Consider the following 24,710-nt stretch of genomic DNA (forward strand, 5'->3'; position numbering starts at 1 on the left):
AAAAACGAAATTATTTCCTGTGAATCTTTGATTATTGATTCATTATATAATTTGAAGGGAAAAAAAGAGAGAATAATGAAGAAAATGGAGCGGGGAGATATCGTTATCGTCATCCGTTAACAGACAGGCACGAAAGGAGGAAAGCGACAGAACACAGAGACAAAGCTGAGATCCTTGAATTCTCTCTCATATTTTATTTGCTTTGGTGTAGTAACAATTAACGAACCTCTCCCAAATCTCTGTCCATACAAAACCTTGTTTTGTAATAGAATATTCTCACCCCCCACTCCCTCCCTCCCTCCTTTCTTTCCTTCCCTTTCTTCCTCACCCTTTTCTCTCTCCAAGACCTAACTCTTTTCTCTCTTAACGTCCCTTGATTGAAAGCTAAGTTTCTCTGACACTTCCCGAAAACTTGTTGCTTCGGAACCAAGCAATATTTCCCATTCCTCTGCCGAGTGCCAATGCAATCATTTGGACCATTCTTCTTCTTCTTCTCCTGCTGCTACTGATCTCTCTATATTAGCTCAATGTGGGTTTCTTTTCTTCTGGGCTGATTTGATTTTTGTTGGATCTTGGAACGACAATGGCGTTGTTTAGGAAGTTTTTTTATCGAAAGCCGCCTGATGGGCTTTTGGAGATCTCTGAAAGGGTTTATGGTATGCTTTTATTTTCTTTTCTTTTTTCTTTTTAAATCTAGTTTGCTTCTGTGAATCTTAAACAATAATGGGATTAAAGAAATATAGTAATTTGATATACACTCCATATGGTTTCACTGTTAAATGGTTGTAACTGTTTTTGTGGGACATGAATTAACATTGAAATTTTTGTTAACAAGTATTTTCTTACTTAAATTGTCATTAAGTGTATGTTTAATGTAACTTATGTAATTGTAGTTGATAGTAGTACAAACGGAAGTGAATGAAATGAGAATAAAATCTAATGCTGAGTTGGGAATTTGTTTTTTGGAATACTTAAGTTGGAGACTGTAAAAGGTGCAATGGTATTACAACTCCAGTTCATCAATACTTTTGGATGAACTTTTTCCGGAGAAAACAAAGATTACATGTTTAGTGGTATAAATTGCTGGGGATGATATGGTAAATATTTTTTTCCAAGTTCAATGGGGCCTCTAAATTTTGAAGTAGTATATCTTTAGTGGACTATCTTCATCAGAAATCAATCAATGCAGTGTAAACCCTGCTGCATGCCTGCGTCATATTAGCAAGAATTCATCCTTTAAGCCATTTGCTTATATGCAAAAATAAGCTGAGGGTTAGGTTAGGCATCATCTTATTACTTATGTAGATGCTCTTATTTGTGGCCCTAATCTTAATGTGATGTATGCATTTGATTATAATTTATTCCTCTTTGGTCATCTGTAAAGGACTTGAAAAGGTTACACAATGCTTTCTCTCTCTCTGGTCGTAGAAGCGGAATAGATTTTGCTTTCCCTGTAAGAGTGGTTTTTACTTACTGCAGTATGACAAAGGGATGGAAAATGGTGACTTCATCTCTTTTATGTGTATCAGCATTTGTGAATCTGTGATTGGCACTTGGCACTTCAATTATTGAGAACTGTTATCCTATTGCCTATTTGATACCTATTGCTCTGTTGTTTACATTTGTAGTTTTTGATTGCTGCTTTTCAAAGGACATTTGGGAAGACGATGAATATAAAACCTACATTGGAGGCATAGTGGGTCAACTCCGTGATCATTTTCCTGATGCTTCATTCATGGTGTTTAACTTCCGAGAAGGAGAGTACCAAAGCCAGATTGCTAGCATATTGTCTGAGTATGATATGACTGTAATGGACTATCCTCGTCAATATGAAGGTTGCCCATTACTCACAATGGAGATGGTCCATCACTTCTTAAGATCAAGTGAAAGCTGGCTTTCACTTGGGCAACAAAATGTAATCTTAATGCATTGTGAACGAGGTGGGTGGCCAGTTTTGGCATTTATGCTTGCTGCTCTCTTGATATATAGGAAGCAGTTCACTGGCGAGCAGAAAACATTAGACATGACCTATAAGCAAGCACCTCGTGAGCTTTTGCAGTTGATGTCCCCCCTGAATCCACTACCCTCTCAACTAAGGTATCTTCAGTACGTCTCTAGGAGAAATTTGGGCTCAGAATGGCCTCCAGCAGATAGGGCCCTTACGTTGGACTGTATTATTATAAGATTTATTCCTAATATGGATGGAGAGGGGGGCTGCCGACCAATATTTAGGATATATGGACAGGATCCTTTTATGGCTGCTGACAGGACTCCCAAAGTTCTGTTCTCTACACCAAAGAAGAGTAAACTTGTTCGGTATTACAAGCAGGTGGTTCTGATTCTTTTTAGTCTAAGTAGCTTTTTCCTTCATTCTTTATTTTAGTTTTGTTCATTTTGTTTTGAGTGAAGAGTTACTTCTTCCTCATCACCATTCAGAATGTGATTTCTTTTGCATTCAACTTTGAAAATGAAGTTACGCTTCTCTGAATTGTAATTATTTATTTATATCTTCAAATTCTTCATTATTCTTGCAGGTGGATTGTGAACTAGTTAAAATTGACATCCATTGCCATGTTCTGGGTGATGTTGTGCTCGAATGTATTAGTTTGGATAGTGATCAGGCGCGGGAATCAATGATGTTCAGGGTCATGTTTAATACGGCCTTTATAAGGTCAAACATTTTGATGCTTAATCTTGAAGAAATTGACATCTTATGGAATGCTAAGGACCAATTTCCAAAGGACTTTAGAGCAGAGGTATATATTTATCTTCCTCTGTCCTTGATTTTGGCTTGTGCTGTATAAAATTTGTTCTGTTTTTGGATAGTTATTACTTTATGTCTCGGTGAAGGTTATCTTCTCAGAGATGGATGTTGCAACTTCTGTTATGTCAATCGATTTGCCGGGTATAGAGGAGAAAGATGGTCTTCCCATGGAAGCTTTTGCTAAAGTTCAAGAGATTTTCAGCAATGTTGATTGGCCATCTCCAAAGAGAGATGTAGCAAATATGCTTCAGCATATCTCAGTATCAAATATACTGCAAGAAAATTCAGAGACAGGTATCTCCAAGCGTATGGAAAGAGCCAGTGTCTTGCATGATGACGAAGTTAAGGAGAAGTCAAATGTACAGGCATCAGAACACATGATCACAAGTCCAACATCTGCTGCTTTGGAGAAACAATCTACATTCTCTGTTAAACCATCTTTGGATGCAAATTCAACTAGAAAGAAGTTTGAACCCCAAGAAATCCAGGTTGCTCCCCGACAGCCTGCACAATCTATACCATCTTCTGGATCATCCTCAGATCCAAGTCCAATGGAGGGGCTAACTGAATTGCATGAACTTCAAGTTGCTCCTCAAGAACCAAAACATTCCAAGACCTCTAATAAACCATCCCCAGAAGCCAATTCAATTAGAAGGAAAGTGGAAACCCAAGAGCTTCAAATCGCTCTTCAACAGCCGGCACAATCTATATCATCTTTCAAACCAACCCCGAATGTAAATTCAATCAGAAAGAAAATTGAACCTCAAGAACTTCAGGTTGCTCTTCAACGGCCTGCACAGCCTAAGATCATATCCCAGCGAGTACCTCAGTCTTCAATCTCTGTTCCAGTGTCATATTGCAATTCCTTGCAAGGTTCACCTGTGCCAATATCAAGATACCATAGTGCACCTTCAGCCCTTGGCATTACAGCTCTATTGCATGATCATGTTGTATTTAAAAGTGAAGAATGCATTCATCCTGTGACATTACCTTTATCTTCCTCAGCTATTTCATCTCCTCTACCAAATACACCTAAACCTCTGCAGCCGAGTCTTGCAATTACCACACCTACTGCTTCACCTGGTACACAATCTTCCAGTGAAGCTCCGCTGATAACAAAAGCCTCTTCAAGTCTTTCAGCTCTAGAGACCTTAAAAGCAACACATACTGAACATCCTGGAACCACATCGCTAGCTAGAGGCCGGTCATCATTTGTTCCTCCCCCTTCTCCATTGCCGTCTCTTTCTGGAGCATCTTTTGAAATGGAGAAGTCCAATTCAACCTCATTTCCCTCTTCTCTACCCCCTTCTTCTCTGGAGGTATCTCCTTCACCTGCAGCCAAGAAGTTCCAGTCTCCCCCACCCCCACCCCCTCCTCCACCTTCCTCATTTTCAGGGGCATCTCCATCTCCCTTGGTTACAAACTCACTCCAATCTCCCCCTCCCCCTCCTACCCCTCCTCCTTTTGCTAGCAAATCTCCTCCAATGGTCAAGAACACACTACAATCTCTTCCTCTTTCCCCTCCCCTGCCTTCCTCTTCGAGTGCATCTCTATCTGCCACAGTCGAGAACTTGTTCCAGTCACCCCCTCCTCCACCGCCACCCCCTTCATTCTCAGGAATATCTCCATCTTCTACCATTAAAAATTCGTGTCCAGCTCCCCCTCCTCCTCCACCTCCTGCTATTGCTTCCTCAGCCACCTGCTCTATATCTTCTCCGTCACAATCTCGGACATCAGAACCTCCTCCACCACCTCCACCTCCCCTACATTCTGGATCTGTCTCAGATCCTACTAGTAAAGCCTCAGTGCCACAGCCACCCCCTCCTCCTAGTCTTGCTCCAAAGGGTCCTTCATCAAACAAAGCTGCTCATGTTCCACCAGTGCCACCTCCTCCAGCTCCTTGTGCCAAAGGATTATCTAAAGCAGGTGGTACCTCTCCACAGTCACACTCAGTAAGTAATGGCAATATACCTTCAATTCCTGGATCACCTTCTGGTGCTCCTTTGAATTTGAAGGGGCGGGGCATATCACGTATAGGTTCCAAAACTCAGGCTTCCAGAAAGACCAACTTGAAGCCGTATCATTGGTTAAAGTTGACAAGGGCTATGCAAGGAAGCTTATGGGCTGAGGCACAAAAACCTGAGGAAGCTTCCAAGTATGCATCTTGTTTCTATAACTGTTTTTGTCACAGAAATATATTAGTTCATATAATAATATAGAGATGTGCTATGGTTCTTTTTCTAAATCTGTGCTAGGGCTCCAGAATTTGACATGTCAGAACTTGAGAGTCTTTTCTCTGCAGCTGCACCAAATTCAGATAATAGTATCAGGGATGGGAAAGCAAATCGCTGTGCCTCAGGCCGTAAATCTGAGAAAGTGCAGCTGGTAATTACCATGTTAATTTTTTTGAACAGGTTGCAGCCCATCATTTGTTCTCTTGATTGCCTCACCCAAGGTTGTAAATCCTGTTTTTGTACCTAATTAGAGCTGAAAGGATTTTTTTTCCCTATAAACCCATCTACTGTTCCATATAGTTTAGATGGTGATTTTCCATAAGTGATTTTTTTTCCTGGTTGGCCCTCCTTTTTATCTTCTTGACAAACACTTGTTCATCTTGGAGCATCTAATCTGAGTTTGCTATCTCACAAGAAATTCATTGATATTGCAGATTGAGCTTAGGCGGGCGTATAATTGTGAAATCATGCTCACTAAAGTTAAAATTCCTTTGCCTGATTTGATGGTAAGATAAACCATATGGCATTTCTCGTAAAATACATTCTACTTAATAATTGTAGTCTAGATTTTCCATGATAGTTCAATGTACAAGAGACAGGTATTATGTTTTTTCACTGTAAATGAATGACAAGATTTAATTCATCAACAGTTTTTGTGTATATATTTTAGGCTTAGATATTGCTTACTTTTCTTTCTTTCTTTCTTTTAATTATATTATTTTTTCCCTTGCTACTTGGCTACCAAAATTATAATATTACATTTTCCACACGTCATTTTGCAAATCGTTGCCCCTGAAATATTCTTCAATTGGTCTTTTTCATTCTTACTTCTCTGCCACTATCTTGCAGAGTTCAGTCCTTGCCTTAGATGATACGGCATTAGATGCTGATCAGGTTGAGAACCTTATTAAATTTTGTCCTACAAAAGAAGAGATGGAATTACTCAAGGTAGTGAAAATATGTGCTTATCTTTTCCTAATTTGTCTTCTTAAATTAGTAGTTTTCAGATTTTTCAGCACCTTTGTACTTACGTTCATAACTATCCATGTAGAATGAAATAATTTGGTACATTATGCAAATAATCCTGTTTTAAGTAATGATCATATTATTAATTTCAGGGTTATAATGGTGATAAGGAAAAGTTGGGAAAATGTGAACAGGTTAGTGCAGTATCTTTGTTTTATAGACTTTTCTTTAACAATTTATTTTGTATTTTACCTGATTATCTGCCTTGTATTTGTGACAGTTTTTCGTAGAACTGATGAAAGTGCCACGAGTAGAGTCAAAGCTAAGAGTTTTCTCATTCAAGATACAATTCTGTTCCCAGGTATGAGGAGATCCTGTGTCATCAGATTGGTATGAGATGCTTTCTGTTGTCATTGTTGTCACCTAATGGTACTTTTTGCACCTTTCCAGGTTTCTGATCTTAGAAATAGTTTGAATATTGTAAACTCTGCAGCTGAAGAGGTAAATTGAATTTTCTTTTTCACATACATTAGCTTTTTCACTTAAAGCTGTTCTTTTGCTGAACAATGTAAACAATTGTATGATTTCACCGATGCATTGATCAGGTGAGGAATTCGGTCAAATTGAAAAGGATCATGCAAACTATTCTTTCTCTGGGAAATGCTTTGAATCATGGAACCGCAAGGGGTGAGTAATTTTATTGATGAGGTAGATTTTATTAATAGGTGAAAAATATTTTGTTACAGTCATCTTCCTGTGTTCCACTCTGAGGATGTAGATTTGTCAAACAAGAACATGATCAATCTCCTCACTACAGATTTGTCTTCTGTTATTCTACTTTATTATTGGTGACTGCAGTTTGAATGAGGTGCCTCACCATTTCCTTATTGTTAACTGAGACTACAATGTTTTACAGCCACTGCATGTGTCCAGTAATCCTGTGATCTTTTCCCAACTGCAAAGAATAGAAATCTGTAACCTTATTGAAATGAGCTTCTGGTCACTCTAATTTGATAATTTTGTTCTGTGAACCATCTCTGCAATTGTTATTGTTGGTTTTGTACATTCTTCTCCCAGATGGCAATTCTGTACAATCTTTTGAAGAATCATCTATTTACTCCAACTGTTTCATTAATTGTGGTTTCCCTCCCACAGGTTCTGCTATTGGTTTTCGGTTGGATAGTCTACTCAAACTCACTGACACACGAGCTCGGAATAACAAGATGACTCTCATGCATTATCTTTGTAAGGTAGAAGATCTCTTTGCTGTCAAATTTGCCTGAATAACTTGAATTTTCTTGCACTTTCACACTTATGTTTTAAGGCAGAATGTTTCTCTCTGTTGTTTATAAGACCATGGTAAAATGCATGAATTGTGCAGATGTTCCCTGCATCATGGTTTAACTTGGTTAAAGACTAACTTTTAAATGTGAAGGTTGCTAAGATTATGAACAATTTTTGCAGATAAAAGGCATGGCATGTTGCCTTGTTTTTACATTTGGAATGATGAGATATAATGACTTTAACACTTAAAAAATATAAATCAGGATTGCAAGAAAGTCTGCAATATCTTTTCTTGCTGAGCAAGCTTATTGTCTCTTTGTAAGTGGTTTCTACGAGTAATACGCTTCAGGCTCCTTTGGAGTGTGTGTTTCTCTTAAAAGATGGATAGAAAGTTGTTGATTCTGTGCTGAAGCTCATTATCCTTCATTTTAAATGCATGTTACAAGTTTAGGGGAGAGAGAGAGAGAGAGAGATTAATTCTATAAATATTCATTTTTTTTCCAAAAACAAAAGTTTCTGGGTTAGAAACTGTTTAATTTAGCTGCTTATATTGCTTTGATTACCGTTGTAAACCCCAACTTATTCTTTATGAAAATATTAATATATACTTTCTGCTAATGGCCTGTGTAGGTGCTGGTCGAAAAGTTACCAGAATTACTAGATTTTCCAAAAGACCTTGTGACTTTGGAATCTTCAACAAAGGTGATTCTCCTTTTGAGGTCATATTTAATTTGCTTAGCATTTGGCATATGCTGCTAAGCTAAATAATTGATTACCATGCAGATACAATTGAAATGTTTGGCAGAGGAAATGCAAGCAATTAGTAAAGGATTGGAGAAAGTTGTACAAGAACTGACTGCCTCAGAAAATGATGGTCCTGTGTCTGAAACTTTTTGCCGGGTAATTCCTATATGTCAACAAGTTATTTTGCTGAGGTTCAAGGCTTTGGTCAAAAGTGCTTGAGCTTTATTCGTCATCTTTAACATCCAGCATTGGGCTTCTTGATATGACAATCTATTATAGTGGGCCAACATGAACTGGTGTGAACATCCTTCCAAATTATTTTAGCAATCATACATCCGTTGTGACACCTAATGTGCCTAAAGGTAGAACTTCTTCAGCCTCCAAAATGTTCAGGTGCCAATCAAGAGTGCCATGGCCACTCAGCTGATCAACAAGTCCATCACTAGTCTTAGGAATGATAATTCGTTTGGATCAATAATTACTTTCAAATAAATTGTCATCTTTTTACTTATTTTTCTTATTCTTCATCCTTTTTTGAATAACAACTAATGCTTTTATTTATTTAAACATTCAGACATTAAAGGAGTTCCTTAGTTTTGCTGAAGGTGAAGTCAGGTCTTTGGCTTCGCTTTATTCCTGTGTGGTATGTATCAACTCTTGTTTTAAGGAGTTTTTATTCAGACATCTGCATTGTGCTTGTAGCATAACAAACTCATTAGACATTTCTAAATTGGATGTCTTCAGGGTAGAAATGCAGATGCCTTGGCTCTTTATTTTGGAGAAGATCCAGCACGTTGCCCATTCGAGCAAGGTAGTTGTTAGTCTTAACAAGTTTGTTTCATGCTTATCACCGAACTGATTCATTTACATTTTGTTACTATTCTTTTTGATGCAAGTAAAGTGGGGGCAAGGCGAAAGGGGGAGGTTTTTGAACTCTGGCCTGCCCACTCCTGCCTCTCTTACTTAAGCAGTATGCTAAGGTCCTTGCTAGACATTTTGTTATTGGATGACATGAATGTCATGGATATATGTAGCTGAGGACCTATGCGTGTTATATATGCCTTAGCTTTTCTCTGAATAATTAATGCTTCATGTTTATAACTGTCAGTGCAGCTTATAATATGCTGTTGTGTGAGTAAAGTTGCCACTGTAAAATTATTTGACTTCTTTAGTTGCTCCTCCTTAATTCTTTCTAGTACATGTTTTGAAATGAAGAGAAAATTCAGTCATCAGATTCTCTGTTGCAATAACCTTGCAATTCATGACTATAGTTATTTAAATGACTTCGCATATCTGCATTAGGAGTAAGTGCATTCAGAATGGAAGAAAGATATTGGTTCATTTAATAGGGATGAAGAACAGTTTGTTAAGAAGATAGCAAATAAGGACATTGTGAGATTGTGAATGACAGAATGGAAATGTAATGGTCTAATTAATGAGAGGTCATTTGCAACTTCTTTATTTTGTTTGATGGTAAAAATATTTCTACTGATCCTCAATTGCAATAGTTTGAGTGATGATGTCCTATATGGTTTCCCTCTCTTGATCTAGTAATTGATGGTTATTTTTGTTTTTTTAAATCACTTCAGTGAACACCTGTATAAAGTTGATATGGTTTAGATATGACTTCGAATGATTTGGGCTGCTATCAGCCAACATGCACCCATGTGAATATCAGCTTCACATCTTTTTAGTTTGGAGTGTTGCTCTTTTACATTATTTTAGTAAGATGTATCACTTTCCATTGATCTGAAACTTTTCCTATAGTTGTGTCTACCCTGCTCAACTTTGTGAGGATGTTTGTCCGAGCACACAAGGAAAACAGCAAGCAGCTTGAATTGGAAAAGAAGAAAGCACTGAAGGAGGCAGAAAATGGGAAGCTGAAAATTAGTACTCCCCCAAAGGAGTCCGAACACTTGATACGAAGTCCAAGCAAGAGTGCCAATGTTCAATGATAGACGCTCATAAGCTCCATATTCCTATTAATTAACATGACATTCTCCCATATGAAATAAGTACGGTTTTGCTCCATGGAGTGAAAACCCTTGGAAGCTTGGAGCATGAATTACAACTGGCAACATTCTTATCACTGTCGTGAAGAAGAATGTCTCACGTATAATCCGACAGCAAGAATAAGGAGTTATAAATTAAAATGCAGGTGGTGCATGGCGGAGCCAAATACCAATTTCAGATAGTAAGGCTATTCTAACTGCATTCTGGTTTGGACATTATGTTGTTACTGAGTTCTGTATCTGCCAATTCATTCTTTAACATGCTTTGTGGTTTTGGAGCAGTGCTGTGGGATGAAGTTCATTAGGTCCTCTCAAGCCACTTGTACTATACCTCTCAAAAATTTTGTTGTAAACATGTAGGAGTACATAATAGTTTTATACTCACTTTTCAATATAAATTTCTTTTCGTGTAAATTTTTAGTTATAGGAATGTAAATGTCAATATGATATCTATATCCAGATGATTATCCAGATCAAAGTCTCCTCATTTCTAATTGTACTGTACTTCTCTCACTCTCTCTCTGAGGATCTCTTGGGTCTATTCCATGCATGTTGCCTAATGTCAATCTATTTTCTTTCCAAGATTAATTGGCCTGTAGATTGTAATCAATTTAAGGGATTTTGGTCTTTTGAGTAATTAATGCCTACAGCTGCACTCCAGAAAAACACATTATAGATAATCACAGGTTTTTATCTTGGATGAAGATGGGTCCAATTGCACCTCTGGAGCTACCAGCCTATGAAAAATTACTAGTTGTAAAAATAATCTTCTAACTATTTTAAATGACTCATATTATCATTAGGGATGCAAATGATTTGATTTTCCTCAATCTAATAACATGGGGTTTGAGACCCTATCTTCGGTCATGGGATGGATTCAGGTAAAGGTTTTAGTACCCATCTCGGTTTGGGGTAGGTTTTGGATATTATCCTTAATTAGCATTGTAGTAAAACCACAAAAAAAAAAAAATGTATGAATCATGATCATTTATCAAAATAACCTTCACATTTGTAACATTTGATCAAGTTTTGCTGAACCTTAACCTAATTTGAAGAAATATTATTTTAGATGGATAATAGGTTATGGAAACATCTAGTAGCTAGCATGCTGCCTTGCTTGCACTTTTACATTGACCTTCAAGGAGTGCAGTTTTCCAGAAAAAATGTTTATCTGGCTTCCAATACGGATACAAACCCCTTGGTATTTGCTCAATCCCCCTTGTCACATTGTAAAAAATTACAAATTTTTTTTTTTTGAAGTTTCTGAAGTTCATGGGGTAGATGGTCACAGTCCGTTGATGGAGCGGGCAACTGCTGCAGCTAAAGCTACAGTGAAATTAGGATCTTTTGTTAAGGACGCAACGTAGTCTTCAATTCTCTTGTTGTCGTGGTCGTTGCAGCTGGTTTCTTGCACAAGATTTCGAGGGTTCCTACTGTTTTCTACGTTGGACCCTGAAAGAGTGAGATCGAGGGTGATGGTCGGTCGAAAAGAATTACTCAGAACTCGGTATGGAGAGCTCGTCGTGGAGAGCATTGCAGAGCTTTCTGCGGAAGACAAAGACTCCATTGGTGAAGACTGAACATCATGGTTGTGTTGTCCTTCGTATGTTGCCAGAAGGAAAGACTTGTCCTCCACGCATCGCTGAACCTAGAGCCAGATGATGAATTGTATTAAAGAGTATAACAGTTTAGCAGGAGATCCAAAACAAAATGTTCTAGATTTTTTCTTTTCCAAGTCTAAAAATGACAATCAAAATCTCATCAAGTACAAGTCTCAGGAACCCTTTTACTGTTGCTTTCCATTTTCTAAGTGGGATTGTTAATGAAATGAATACACATTTGTGTATATGCTGGGAATGATGCCTCAGAATATAGCAGTCTGAGCATAAAATATTAGCAGTACCTTCTTTTTGACAGGGCATCCAGGAGCCATGGAGCACCTGAAATAAGCTCGAGGCGACGGGTTATCTTTAGTAACTTTCTGGCCGTATTTCCTCCATTGAAATCCATCTTTGACTATCTAAGAAATCATAAGGTAATTTATATACATATAATCAACAACTTTTAACAGCTGAAACAATAAGCTCCGTTAAAGAGAGGAAATCATCATCATCATGACTCACAAGGCTCTTGTCCCTAGGGTCCATTTTCACAAAAACCTGTGACGGCTTCGCCATAGATGGAACTTCAGGTCTGGGTCTCTTGTTCAGGTGTTCATCGTATGAACCAATCCGCGTTAACCTGCTGCCCGTTGGCTGCGAGCTTGATTCTCGGAGATAGGCTTCAAGCGTGTTGCACTTTCTGCTCATTGCTTCAAGCATTAATCTAAGAGCTTCGTTCGCTCTCTTCAAATGTTCCAACTCCACCTGGAGAGCTTCCACCTGAAAAAAAAGTTTTGCTCTCAAATATTGTATCAAATCCTTCTTTTGGAAAACAAGAAAAGAAAGCTTATGTACAAATATATTAACCTTTTCTTCGTTAGAGTTGGGAGCATCCATGAGTACAGTAGGTAGAAAACCAGACTACTACAAGAGCAAGAAAGATTGTTGATGGGAAAGAAAAAACAAAAATCTCTTGTTAATTTATTAATGAATATAATAATCTATCATGCAGATAATGGGTAGTCTTCTTTTTGTGCCCCGCAGCCTCCACCATGAAAGATCAAAGAAGACTCAGAAGAAGAAGAAGAAGAAGAAGAAGAAGACAGATATAGGGAACTGACTGCTGCCTGCCTGCTCTCGGTTCTCTCTTTCTCCCAAAAGTAGTTAGACAATCTTCAAGGTGGAAGAGTATTTGGTCTTTCCTTTTAATTTCTCATCCATCAGAAAATTATTGAAACCAAACCCATGTGTTAGAAAAAATAAACAAGCAGAGAGATTTCATGGAATTCATGGGTATTTAATACAGTTCAGAATCGCGATACACGAATCCAATATGGTATCCTAATCTGTATGACATCAAGGTCGTGAAGTCAGTCTTAGCGTTGCTTCTAGTTTTTTCTTCCTACAGTCTTCACATTCCTACACACTAACCTTAACTTTGCTTCTCTCATGTCCCTTACACGTCATGGGGGTCCCGACGTGTTTCTGGGTGCAGCCAAATTCGTGGACTCCAGTCTTTCCCACAGTGCTTTCTCTCTCCCTTTTTTTTCTCTGGAAAATCAGTTTCAAATAAAAGAAAACTCAAATCAATCATTAATTACATCATCACCATGACGAATGTAAGAATTCTAGTGCTGACGTGGTCGTTTGAAGTCTAAAGCTCAAAAAGTCAGACTGTAACATCGTCTAGAAGGCCGATCGATGACTGTGGGAAGCAACGCAGCAATTTCACTGATATTGAGTGTCAAATTTTGACCGTTTCATCCCAATCCAAAAGCCTAAAACCGTGTGGCAAAGATTATATTGAGAATCCTTTTTTATCACAAGATCAATGGGAACCTTTCCTTTCCGTATTATTCCTTTTAAATTTTAATATAAAAATATATTTTGCTGTAAAAAAAAAAGAATATCTATTTTTTTTTCCATTTGATTACTTTGTTGTACTAAACATATATGTTCACAGTCAATTTTTTTTACCAACCAAATATATTTATCATTCGAATTAATATATATATTTTTGGGATTTATAAGTTTGTCATTTTTATACTTTTGGACAAATTATTCATAGAATCATATATTTATGAATGAATTAAGTTCTTAATGTATCTTGTCTGTTAAAATAATTATTGATTACCGACACTTGTATGATTTAAGATATATTTCGTCTGTCAAGAAAATTATTTTATTTTTAATCAATGAATGCATTAACAGAGTAATATCTCACCCAATGATGTTCATTTTTTCCCCATAATAATTAAATGTAAGCTCATCCTAGAGAGTAATCAATTAAATGTCACAATAGTTTTTTTTTTTTTATATGTTTATTCCATTGAAAGTGAAAGCTTATATATCATTAAATTCATCCAATTAAAGAAAACAGAGAGAGAGAGAGAGAGAGAGAGAGAGAGAGAGAGAGAGAGAGAGAGAGAGAGTATATATATCAATGTAGTAATACATTGAATACATATAGATATTATAATTATGAAAAGATATGTATTAATTAACCTTAATCATGGTTTTCACTTTTCATAGCAAAGAAAAGAGGTATGAGTGGTCACTATCTCAACGTGTAATTTGTTTCTTAAAAAAAGAAAAAAAAAAGAGAAAAGGAAGAATGAAATCATGCATTGCTTTTCTTGACAAGTTCTTTACATATAATAAATTATTAATCTTTTTGATTCGATAAAAAAAAAAAAGACTTAAATCCTACTCTTTAAATGAAAATACATTCATTTATCAACGTTACGTATGGTTACATTAACAGATCATCAATAATTTTTAAAGTAAGATTTGTGGATAGAAATTCTTACAATTCAGCAAACAAGATTATGACAACCTCTATATGTATGTGAAGTCTAAAAGAATGTGGAAGCAAAAATGGAGGATAAGTTAAGCAAAGCATTTGATAGCTAGGATATATGCCTGTGCTCTATAGGTTAACGAGTAGTAAAAGATAAGTCAAAGTGGAAATGACGGATTCAACGGAAATATCGATATACTTAATATATTTTTGTGGAAATTTTAGAAAGAGAAGTCTAACACTTGCATTGGATGCAGGTTAATATTGGACCCAAAATTCAGATTGTAAAATAGTCTTTTAATGGCAAAATCAATGTAAAGTACAAATATTCAAGTTTCGTCTTAGACCAGCTGCTAATTAAGCCAATTTCCATGGTGACTTGATTCTTTTGATCAAATTGAATCTTGGACTAAAACCAGTTTCCAAATTGTAATCTTCCTAATGTGAGTCTTCGTCTTCGTCTTCGTCTTCGTCTTCGTTCGATCGGAGCATCTTGATACGTTTTTATTGAAGAAGACTCTCGATCTAAAAAGAATAATTACTTACTGATAACGTAATTATAACAATTGTATCGATTATAAAATAAATGAGTGACATCATGATATGATCACGATAATAAATTAAATTAAAATAAGAAAAGCAACAAAAACAACATCACCCATTCGTGTGTAAATAGTGAGAAAAATTAAGAATATGAAAGAATGAGCGTGACTAAATTTATGTTATGAAAAGAATCAATAAAAGAACTCTATGTTCATACATTTTTAAATGATTCAGTCAATGGTAGATTGAAGTCAAGCACTACAAAGTTAAAATAAGGTGTAGAATCCAATCCATACACGAAATCTGCGGTCTAGACTTGAATCTTGTTTCTTCCACCAAATGCAAATGCCTTTTTCTTAGTCTTTGTGGGGAGCCACTTGGCTACTTGGCTGCCTGTCTCTTAGTTGGGTAAGGTCCCTAAGAACAACGCCCCATGACCCCATACATCACGGATGGCCTATTTCGGACCCAAACTAAGAAAGAGTTCCTACTTGAGAAAATGAATTAAACCTTAACTATACCTGAAAAAACCTTTATCCTATTTACACAAACTTTTAATTTTAACAAAAAATTAATAACCGTTTGATTCAATATCATATTCTGCCCGTATAACATGTGACGTAACTCGATGACTTTATTACATCATAACAGATGTGGTTATATCATATGTCATGATAGCTGCTATTTATAGTGATTGATATTAAGTCGATGGTCGTTAATTTTTTACTAAGATTAAAAGTGTGTATGAGTATAATTCAAGAGATACGAATTTCTTTTACTGTTCAAGCCAAGAACAAGAATTTAAGACTAGGGTCGCTCTTAATTTACCACTTCTTACAATAAAGCCTCCTGCTAATTAAACTTAATTTCAATCATGGTTATGTCTGCTTCAATCCACAAAACTGATTAACATTTCAATGAAAGATTTTCTTTTCTTTCGGTGTAATGTAATTGTCCATGAATCAGCACATAGATATTCATCAACTTTATTACATGATTGAAGGTTTGGTTAGAGATGAATAATTATGTTCCAGACAAGGAAAATTCTTTTGACTAAGCTTGGGGACAATAAATAGACAAGAAAACAGCAGCAAAGTTTGAATTTGAAGGGCAATGGTAAGACATTAAGAAATTTGGTGGCAATGACAACATTTGTTTGAATAGTATGAAAATAATGACAAGTGATTTTCAGATTTTTCGGCATAATCAACAAATTTTTTGGCATTGTTGAAATCTCTTTAGAACAGAATAATGAACAGATAGAAACAGTTATCAGAACATTATTTCAATGGGAAAAGTAATTAATGTGCCATGGCCTCTAATCATTAGTACTGGAATAGCCAAACTCTCATCCAAGGTCATGTAATATTGAGTTTTTTCTATGCATATAGTGGTAAGTATTCCCGCCTGTCATGCTGGTGACTCGGGTTTGATCCCCGACTACGGCAACAAAAACTTGTCAATTAAATTTTATTACGCAAGTATACGTATAAGCAAGCAAGCAGAGTATTGATCTTATAGGAAATTAATCTAAAATTTTATTAAGTACTAAAATTAGAACAATTTAATCTTATCTAAACAATCAGTATCAATTAACTAAATTAATTAATTAAAAATACTTATCCAAAATTTAAACAAAGAATCAAAATAATAATAACTTTAGTAAATATCAAATCAAACAAGTCTAGGATTACAATATCCTTTACACTTTATCTAAATCTTACCTCTCTTTCTTAACTTATTTCAATGGATTGAATTGCTAACCTAGAGTTCTAAATTATTTGTAAGAGTCTCTCGACTCATCTTATAAAAATATCTATTTTAACCAAAACACTATATCCGTATGTGAATTGAATTAAAACAGATTTATTAAGTTTAAGTTCTAATCTGGCTACATATGGTATATAGATATATCCCTATCCTATATGCAAATCAATTAATATGATCATATGCTATCCCAATTTTAGTCAACACTAAACTCCTTTTCCCAAGTTTGTTTAAGTTCCTATATCAATTTAATTGGTGACCAAGCAATTAAAAGCATTAAGAATAAATTAGAATAAACAATTCAAATCCCATTAAAGATAAGCAAGAAAGAGATTAAAAATTCAAATTACATGTGAGTTTAATTACAATCCTAGAAAAATAATTTAGTTCATAATATCTAATAAAAACTTCATCCAAAGAAAACTAACTATTAATCCAAGTCAAAGAAAATAAGAAAAACACAAAAGTAGAAAAAAAAAACTAATAGTTGAAGTTTTGTGATCTTGATTCTTCCTCCAATTTTCTTGTTTTCTTGCTTTGTTTTTGGCTTTTTTTCTCCAGAGAAATTGCTTGCTGCCTTATCCTAAAAACCTCTGAAAAATGCCCTTTAAATGGCCTCCAAAAGCTCTAACCTTCAAAATCCTGTAAGCTTGTTATTTTTGAATAATATAGTGAGCGTCGCGGCTCTCATTTTCCAGAGTTGCGACTCTCAAAGGTTTTGCCCAATTTTGTTCTTTTGGCGTAGTACTTTCACTTTGACAAAGATTTTGACCACTTTTCGATCAAAATTGGCAAAAGTGGTAAATATCAAAGTTGTAGCCCTACTTCTTAGCTTTCTAATGATTTAAAATCATGTCATTTGAACTTCTGTAGTGGGAGATATGTTTGAAAAACTGAAACATATGCAAACAAAGCATCAGTCAATTATGCACCTTTCTTCACCAATTGAAATTATTTTTATCCTACTCCTAAAAAAACATAAAAATAAATATAAATAGCATAAAACTAACATTATTAACTTAAAATAAATATTTAAACATAAATTAAACTAAACTAATAAAATAAAAAAAACACTTAAATTCGATCCTAAATCTAACCTAACTTAAACTAATTAAATATTTAATTTCTCGTTAAATATATGTATTTGATGCATTCATCAGTTGGTCACAAGAATTTCCACTTAATTCACACCAGACTATACAAGAGACAGAAGAGGCATAATTTTATGCATTTCTTTCCATAATTTCAACCATGCATATGAAACAAAATTTGCCTCAAATTTCTGACCCTTCTGTCTGATCTTGGGTGAAAATTTTCCTGTTGACATTGTGCTGAAGATTAGTGGTTTAGTCTCAGGACTTTGCATAGGAATTTCTGGGTTGCAAAGTTTTACTGGCTTGGCATAGTTTCGGTGTGATTTGCGTGTAACTTTGACTGAGAATTCCCTTCTGAATTGCAGAACAGCCCAGTATTAACAATCATTGGATCTGCTCATTTACTTCGGCAAACAATAACCTTCTTTTTTTGCTGTTCTTTTTTTCTGACATTTAGATTTCAAGATTCTATTTACATCACTGACACACTCTCCCATTTTCAATTGAACAAGAAAAGTACAGAACTGTATATTAATTCCCTCTAGTGTAGAATTTCACCACTTTTCTAATCTAGTCTGGTCTACAACTCTTCCTGAAATGGCTGCAGCAAGTGCTGCTGTGAAATTCGGATCTCTAGTCAAAGAAGCTGCCATTTGTTGGGCTAGAATCTGTTGGATTCCCGGTGCATCGATTTGTTGGACTGGCTTTTTGGCATCATCTCCCATGAATCCAGGTTGCATCAACTCGAGAGTCACAGTGGGAGCTGAACATTTGGTTGGGGCGGAAACAGGAGCTGAACGAGGGTCGGGAATAGAGCTGGTGCTTAGTGATAATTCAGCAGGAGAAGAGTGTGCATGGTTGTGCTCTCCTTCATAAGTAGCTACCAAGATTGATGGATCTTCAGCACTTCTTTGCACCTAAAAAAAATCAATCAAATGGCAAAAACAACAATCAGAGATGGGTATTTCTGGACATTAATGTTCCTTGATCAAGAGACTAGCTACCAGTTTGTATTCATCTGATCACTATCTGATATATGTTGCCAAGGAAAATTAGGGGGGAGAAAGTATTGACTCACCTTTTTCTTAACTGGACAACTTGGGGCAAAAGAGCACTTGAAGTATGCTCTGGGAGAGGGGTTGTCTCTTGTGACCTTTTGTCCATATTTCCTCCATTGATACCCATCTCTCACAATCTGTAATACAGTAACAGATCAACATAAGAATATTTGAAAATCCTCAGCATTTGGAGCTAATTAATTTAGTTGGAAAGATATAAGCTGGCAAGAAAATTCTGGGAACTTACCAGGCTGTTGTCAGAAGGATTTGTGCGCACGTAGACCCTAGAAATCTTTGCCTTAATGCTCTCCTTGGGCCTTTTGGATGACTCTTCATCACTGCAGCTGCTCTCAGCGTTTCCATTAAATCCAATCATGTTGGTATAATCCTCAAACTCGGCTTTTCTCTTCTTTGATGTTGCAGCTTCATTTTCACAGTTCTTGCTCACCAATTCCATGAATTTGTTCTGCAAAGAGTTGTAGTGCTCGCACACAACTGTTAGCATCTCAGTTAGCTTCTTGTTCTCAGCGCTAACCCGATTCAATTCCTCCACCAAAACTCCAGTCTGTTTAGAAGAAAAAAAGAAAAAACATTCAGTGTTATTTTTTTCCAATTTAAAGAATCATATATAGTAGAGATTTTGGGTGAGCTGTGTAAGGAAAGTCGAGGTGTCATTGGAGCTCAGTTGAAGGAGGATATCAATGGCTGCCAGTGCCAAGAAAGGGGATCTTAGAAGAAAGAAAAGGAGGGGAAAGAACAAAAAGTAGCAATCCGGAACAGCCAGAATAAAAGACAGTTTGATTCTGAATCAAAGTAGGTTCCATGAGTGAATCAGAAACAGAAAACTATCTTATTTGAATGGACTAAACATCTCGGATAAATCAACTAATTAACTTGTCCAGAAACTGACCTCTTGTTTAAGTGGTACCTTCACTTCAGATTCAGCCACATCTCCATGAGATTCTCTCTTCTGTTTCCAAAAAGTTCAAGAGTTTCGTGAGTCCAACATTAATCCAAAACAAGAAAAAGTTTATTACCATGGTTAAATTTATCCCCAATATCCATCAAAACTCACCAGAGCTTTGTTCCTATGATTGAAGATATTGATGTTGAGGTCCAAATTGGTATCCACCCAAGCAGATTCCATTGCTGAAGCTGCACCTATAGACCACTAACAGAACAAGCAGGCAAGCAAGAAACGGCAGGCGGGTTGAAGTTATAAGAAAAGATGAGAGGGCTGTCTGGAGCTCGTCAAGGGATTGAGAGATTGATACCCGAGAAACAGGGAAATATATAGAGGATAAAAATTCAGAAGATGTTTCAAAGTTCAACGGTTTGGTTCACTTAGGAAAGTTACCCGAAGATGGGGCCGAAAGAGCCTTCTGTCACAAAGGCATCCCACTTGATAAAACCTGTCTACATTCACACAAAAAGGGTACAAGTTAGAAAGTCATGCAAGGGTCGGTACGAAAATATTGAAATTCCAAGCCATGTCCGTCAAGGTCAAGCAGGCCAGGGAAGGGACCAATCAGATTCATTGGTACATACATTTTTGAAACTCAAGACTAAAAGAAGCTTCATGTTGACCCTTAATTTTATCTGGTCGACTTTCTCTAGGCTTTCAGCCTGCTCTCCCCCCCACTTTCCCAGCTCTTTCATTTTTTAAGTAATATCATAACAACACTGATAGGACGCGATTTCCCAACGTGGCCACGTGTTTGCCATGCTTACATTAATTTTCAGAATAAGAGTTCATATAAATAGTTAGTTATCATAATTAATAATTAAAAATCATTAAAGGTCATGCAGATATAAAATTTTGATTAATATTAAATTTAACGGTTTTTGATTTTCTATTGGAGTTAAAAAGTTGGTGTAATTACAAATTATAAGATAAATGATGAAGAAGAAGAAAGGGCACATGCCTCGTTAGAAGGGCAATGACTATCAACCAAGATTATGTGCCTTAGCTAGTAAGCCATACTATCTAATTAATTAATATTCGAGAAGAAGGGATAATTGGATTTAATTATTTTCCCTTAATGTTACAATTTTTGGTTTCTTTAATGTAGAAGATAATTTCAAGAAAAGGGCGTAAGAATCTGCTGCCTGTTGCCTGGAAACCTGATCTTCCACTTCATGGAAAACAGCATTATTGGAATGGATATCATTGTGTGGATATTTCTGTATTTTGTAGGGTCTTTGTCTCATTGACTCCTTAAAAGGCAGAAAGAAGATGAAGCCCACGCCCACACGGTTTGAAAAACTTGCTGCTACCTATTTTTTTCAAATTAATCTAGACTTTCTTTCCCTGTCTGTCCACTTTCCTGGTTATACACAGCAAGGATATTACTCCACCATGAATCCAAATTTAAGGAAAGAAATAAAAGTAATCCTAGTATATTTTAATGTGGATCTATCAAATTACGGATTTAATCTCTGTAATTTACCAAAATATAAGATTTAATTCTTACACAATAATTCATAAAAATTGAATCCTTTTAATTTTTAAAATCGATAATATCAATCTAACAATGATATTAAAATTTTTCTGGTGCTTGATTAGATTGACGTGACATTTTATCTTTTACATATCTTTAATTTAATTTTAAATTTTTTTTCTCTTTCATGCAATTTCTGGGAATTAAAGCAACTTAATTGGAATTTACTATGTCTTAAACAAAGCTGAAGTCAAGTCAAGCCAGAATTTATGTATATAAAAAGGCCCAAATGATAAAAAAAACCTTGAACAAATGATAAACCCTATTGGAGAGATTACAGAGAATTTACATTTGAAGAGTACATCATCATCTATTTGGTCATGGAGTGACGTCATTAAGACAATGCGCAGATCAATGCTTACCTGCTAAATCTAAACTGGAAATATAGAAATATTGGGTTTTGCTGGAGATTGTCCAGACATGACTTAATTGACCAAAATGGAGGGTATTATAGTATCCCATTGAGCCAAAAACTCTATTCACCGACTGTTTTGCTTATTTCCTAAGCCTACTTGGTTTAATTCACCACCTCCGATGAGATTTCAACAAATATATACATGTGTATATAATCAAATGAACCAAAATTGCAACCATAAAGCAATAGCATGACCATGACCAAGGGCTTCGCACTCTAGTGATTTAAGTTTCATCATCTTCGATAGCAATCTTTGGTAATTTCATTGTGGTCAATCTTCTAGAACAAGTAATATTGAAAAGCAAAAAAAGAAATTTGAAGTGGAGATCAGCTGCTGGCAATCTTTTTATCTTCAATTTTCCTTCGTGAAAAGGCAAAATTGAATGACAAAAAAGTCTGGTTTATCTATCGAATGAATGCGACTGGAGATGTCGGCAAATTAACTTCAGATTCACACAAATTTAGAAGGAGAAAGACAAATGGTACAATGGGGTTGGAAAAGGAAATTTGACCCGACTCAACTCAACCTAAACTTAATAGAAAAAATCCTTAGTCACAATGTGAACAGATTTGGATGCTTGGGCAGCCCGAAGATGAAAGATCAAGCCGTCTAACTGTCAAATGCGGCCAAAGAATATGTGATCGACACATGAAGTTGCGTGTGAGATTAGAATTGTCATGGTCATCCCACAAAATTAAAAGCCCTGTTATTGTCAATCACCTACTATGGTCTACTGATTTGTTTCGACACTGGAGATCAGCAGGTTTAGTTTACCCAGGAAAAAATCGTGTCATTCTTATAAAGATTGGTAGGAAAATAGAATAACAAATTCTGAGTTTTGTTTCGATTAGGAAAATGTTTGTTAGAATACTTTATCGTACACTAGTCCATCTAGACTCTAGAGTCTTGTTGTTTCTTTCCTCGTATTTGGATTTCGGACCCTACAACAACTGCTTTATACTTCTGTATACTTTCACCATGATTAAAATAAGAATCTGAGTTTTGTTTAGACTATGAAAATGTTTATTGGAATATCTTATCCTATATGTATCCATCTGGACTTTAGAGTCTTCTTGTTTCCTTCCTTATAGTTAGATTTTGAACCTGCAAGAACTGCTTTATACTTTGTATTTACTTTCACAGAGATTAAACAAAAAATTTGGGTTTTGTTTAGATTATGAAAATGTTTGTTAAAATACTTTGCCTTACACGTATCCATCTTGACTCTAGAGTCTCGCTATTATCTTCCTTATATGTGGATTTCGAGCACTGCAACAAAATACTTTCTGTTTACATTTAGGGAGATTAAAACAAAAATTTGAGTCTCGTTTACATCATAATATGTTAGTTAGATTATCTTATCTCACACGTATCCATTTAAACTCTAGAACTTGTTGTTTCTTTCTTTGTATTTGGATTTCGCAACAAAATACTTTCTGTTTACATTTACCGAGATTAAAACAAAAATTTGAGTTTTGTTTAAATTATAAGATATACATTAGTTAGATTACCCTATCTTACACGTATTCATCTAAACTCTAGAATTTTGTTGTTTCTTTCTTTGTATTTGGATTTCGCAACAAAATACTTTCTGTTTACATTTACAGAGATTAAAACAAAAATATGAGTTTTGTTTAAATCATAAGATATACGTTAGTTAGATTACCCTATCTTACACGCATCCATCTAAATTCTAGAATTTTGTTGTTTCCTTCCTTGTAGTTGGACTTTAACAAAATATTTTTTGTTTACATTCATGGAGATTAAAATAAAAATGTGAGTTTTGTTTATATTATAATATGTTAATTAGATTACCTTATCTCACACGTATTCATCTAAGCTCTATAATCTTGTTCTTACCTTCCTTGACTTTGGATTTCGAACCTTGCAACAACTGTTTTATACTTTCTGTTTACTTTTCACGGAAATTAAAACAAGAACTCTAAAAATTAAACTTAAAGTATTTTATTTTAATATGAAAACAGAAAGGAAAAGAATCTGCGACTTGAGGGCACAGAAAGTGCTGGTGAGATAAGCAATATGAGATCATCGATTGCGCATCTTTTACCATAATGGCTTGTGACCTCACAAACCAATTTCCTGTGAAACAAGTGGTTTTCTGGCTGCTCCGATGAAAGATACTGCACAGATGAATTAAAGTCTTGACCTGTGATCAACCACAAATCTCCAGCACGTACATGAGGGTTCTAATTTGCTTTTTTGTGGCCGTCCACATCCATCTGTGTCTCTCTCTTGACTCTTGGTGGGTGTTATACAGCGTTTAACACGAAGCCATGCTTTTTGAATTGGACGTTTTGAAGATTTGGCAATTTTCCAAGACTCCCTTTCATCATTTATTGCACATGGCCCCTTGCTATCCGACTTATTCAATTCCCATGTGTCCAATTCTGTATGGTATACCCAATTTTCATTTGTAGTGAAAGAGATCTATATTTGACAAAATATAGTAGGAAACGTTTAGTTTGCTCCTAACTAACATTGCATTGTACATATCTTTACTTGGATTTTTGAAAAAGAAAAGAAAAATTTCTCAGAAGAAAGTATATTTTTGACGACATTGATTGCGATGCGATTTTTATTTTCTTTCAAATCATTTTTAAAAAATATCAAAATTTTCAACGAAATTTTCTAATGAATTTAAATATTAATACTGGTTAAGATTTCCTATCTAACTAAGATTTAAGATTCTATAAGTTTTAATACCAGTAAGCCAAAACCCTTTCAAAACAAATAGCTTTTAGTAACAAAGTTAGGGTTTCTTTGTTGAATTGCCTGCCCAGACATGACTCTCCCTTGCTCCTTTACTTTAAGACAATTACTCTTTCATCAACAAAACTAAACCTACAAAAGCCATCTATATGTTTATTTTCCCTTGTACAAGTTCTATCAAACTTCTTGTAAACAA

At 35.6% G+C, this 24,710-nt stretch overlaps 3 protein-coding genes across 3 annotated transcripts; 1 reads left to right on the top strand and 2 right to left on the bottom strand.

The window, feature by feature from the left end:
* The first annotated feature begins 213 nt into the window (after positions 1 to 213).
* Positions 214 to 10,491, top strand: LOC18587710 (actin-binding FH2 (formin 2) family protein). Its single transcript, XM_007011660.3, has 17 exons — positions 214 to 656; positions 1,629 to 2,329; positions 2,535 to 2,756; positions 2,851 to 4,919; positions 5,020 to 5,149; positions 5,433 to 5,504; positions 5,848 to 5,946; positions 6,117 to 6,158; positions 6,245 to 6,325; positions 6,415 to 6,465; positions 6,570 to 6,651; positions 7,120 to 7,214; positions 7,879 to 7,950; positions 8,032 to 8,148; positions 8,567 to 8,635; positions 8,737 to 8,803; positions 9,760 to 10,491. Exons 1-17 carry the CDS (start codon positions 584 to 586, stop codon positions 9,945 to 9,947), a joined length of 4,230 nt encoding a protein of 1,409 aa, XP_007011722.3. The 5' UTR covers positions 214 to 583; the 3' UTR covers positions 9,948 to 10,491.
* Positions 10,492 to 10,976: 485 nt separating this feature from the next.
* On the bottom strand, positions 10,977 to 12,981 carry LOC18587711 (WRKY transcription factor WRKY76). The gene is made up of 4 exons (XM_007011664.3): positions 12,473 to 12,981; positions 12,128 to 12,385; positions 11,908 to 12,024; positions 10,977 to 11,652 (listed from the first exon to the last, which is right to left on the bottom strand). The coding sequence occupies exons 1-4, from the start codon at positions 12,500 to 12,502 to the stop codon at positions 11,290 to 11,292; spliced, it is 768 nt and encodes a 255-aa protein (XP_007011726.3). The 5' UTR covers positions 12,503 to 12,981; the 3' UTR covers positions 10,977 to 11,289.
* A 5,228-nt stretch (positions 12,982 to 18,209) lies between these two features.
* On the bottom strand, positions 18,210 to 20,142 carry LOC18587712 (putative WRKY transcription factor 40). Its single transcript, XM_007011665.3, has 5 exons — positions 19,943 to 20,142; positions 19,778 to 19,837; positions 19,115 to 19,432; positions 18,888 to 19,004; positions 18,210 to 18,726 (listed from the first exon to the last, which is right to left on the bottom strand). Exons 1-5 carry the CDS (start codon positions 20,012 to 20,014, stop codon positions 18,364 to 18,366), a joined length of 930 nt encoding a protein of 309 aa, XP_007011727.3. The 5' UTR covers positions 20,015 to 20,142; the 3' UTR covers positions 18,210 to 18,363.
* Positions 20,143 to 24,710: the final 4,568 nt, after the last annotated feature.

The sequence above is a fragment of the Theobroma cacao genome, chromosome 9 (genome assembly GCF_053813885.1).
Source record: "Theobroma cacao isolate CCN51 chromosome 9, ASM5381388v1, whole genome shotgun sequence".
Lineage (NCBI taxonomy): Eukaryota > Viridiplantae > Streptophyta > Magnoliopsida > Malvales > Malvaceae > Theobroma > Theobroma cacao.

What these genes read in the sequence shown, in the direction of transcription:
- LOC18587712 (XM_007011665.3), bottom strand. Translation starts at nt 20,014, where the DNA reads ATGGAATCTGCTTGGGTGGATACCAATTTGGACCTCAACATCAATATC. An exon ending in ATCCTTCTGACAACAGCCTG is followed by an intron (nt 19,005 to 19,114) that starts GTAAGTTCCCAG and finishes ACTGTATTACAG; the next exon opens with ATTGTGAGAGATGGGTATCA. An exon ending in GTTGTCCAGTTAAGAAAAAG is followed by an intron (nt 18,727 to 18,887) that starts GTGAGTCAATAC and finishes GATTTTTTTTAG; the next exon opens with GTGCAAAGAAGTGCTGAAGA.
- LOC18587710 (XM_007011660.3), top strand. Translation starts at nt 584, where the DNA reads ATGGCGTTGTTTAGGAAGTTTTTTTATCGAAAGCCGCCTGATGGGCTT. An exon ending in TCATGCATTATCTTTGTAAG is followed by an intron (nt 7,215 to 7,878) that starts GTAGAAGATCTC and finishes TGGCCTGTGTAG; the next exon opens with GTGCTGGTCGAAAAGTTACC. An exon ending in CTTTGGAATCTTCAACAAAG is followed by an intron (nt 7,951 to 8,031) that starts GTGATTCTCCTT and finishes ATTACCATGCAG; the next exon opens with ATACAATTGAAATGTTTGGC.
- LOC18587711 (XM_007011664.3), bottom strand. Translation starts at nt 12,502, where the DNA reads ATGGATGCTCCCAACTCTAACGAAGAAAAG. An exon ending in CCAACTCTAACGAAGAAAAG is followed by an intron (nt 12,386 to 12,472) that starts GTTAATATATTT and finishes CTTTTTTTTCAG; the next exon opens with GTGGAAGCTCTCCAGGTGGA. An exon ending in ACCCTAGGGACAAGAGCCTT is followed by an intron (nt 12,025 to 12,127) that starts GTGAGTCATGAT and finishes ATGATTTCTTAG; the next exon opens with ATAGTCAAAGATGGATTTCA.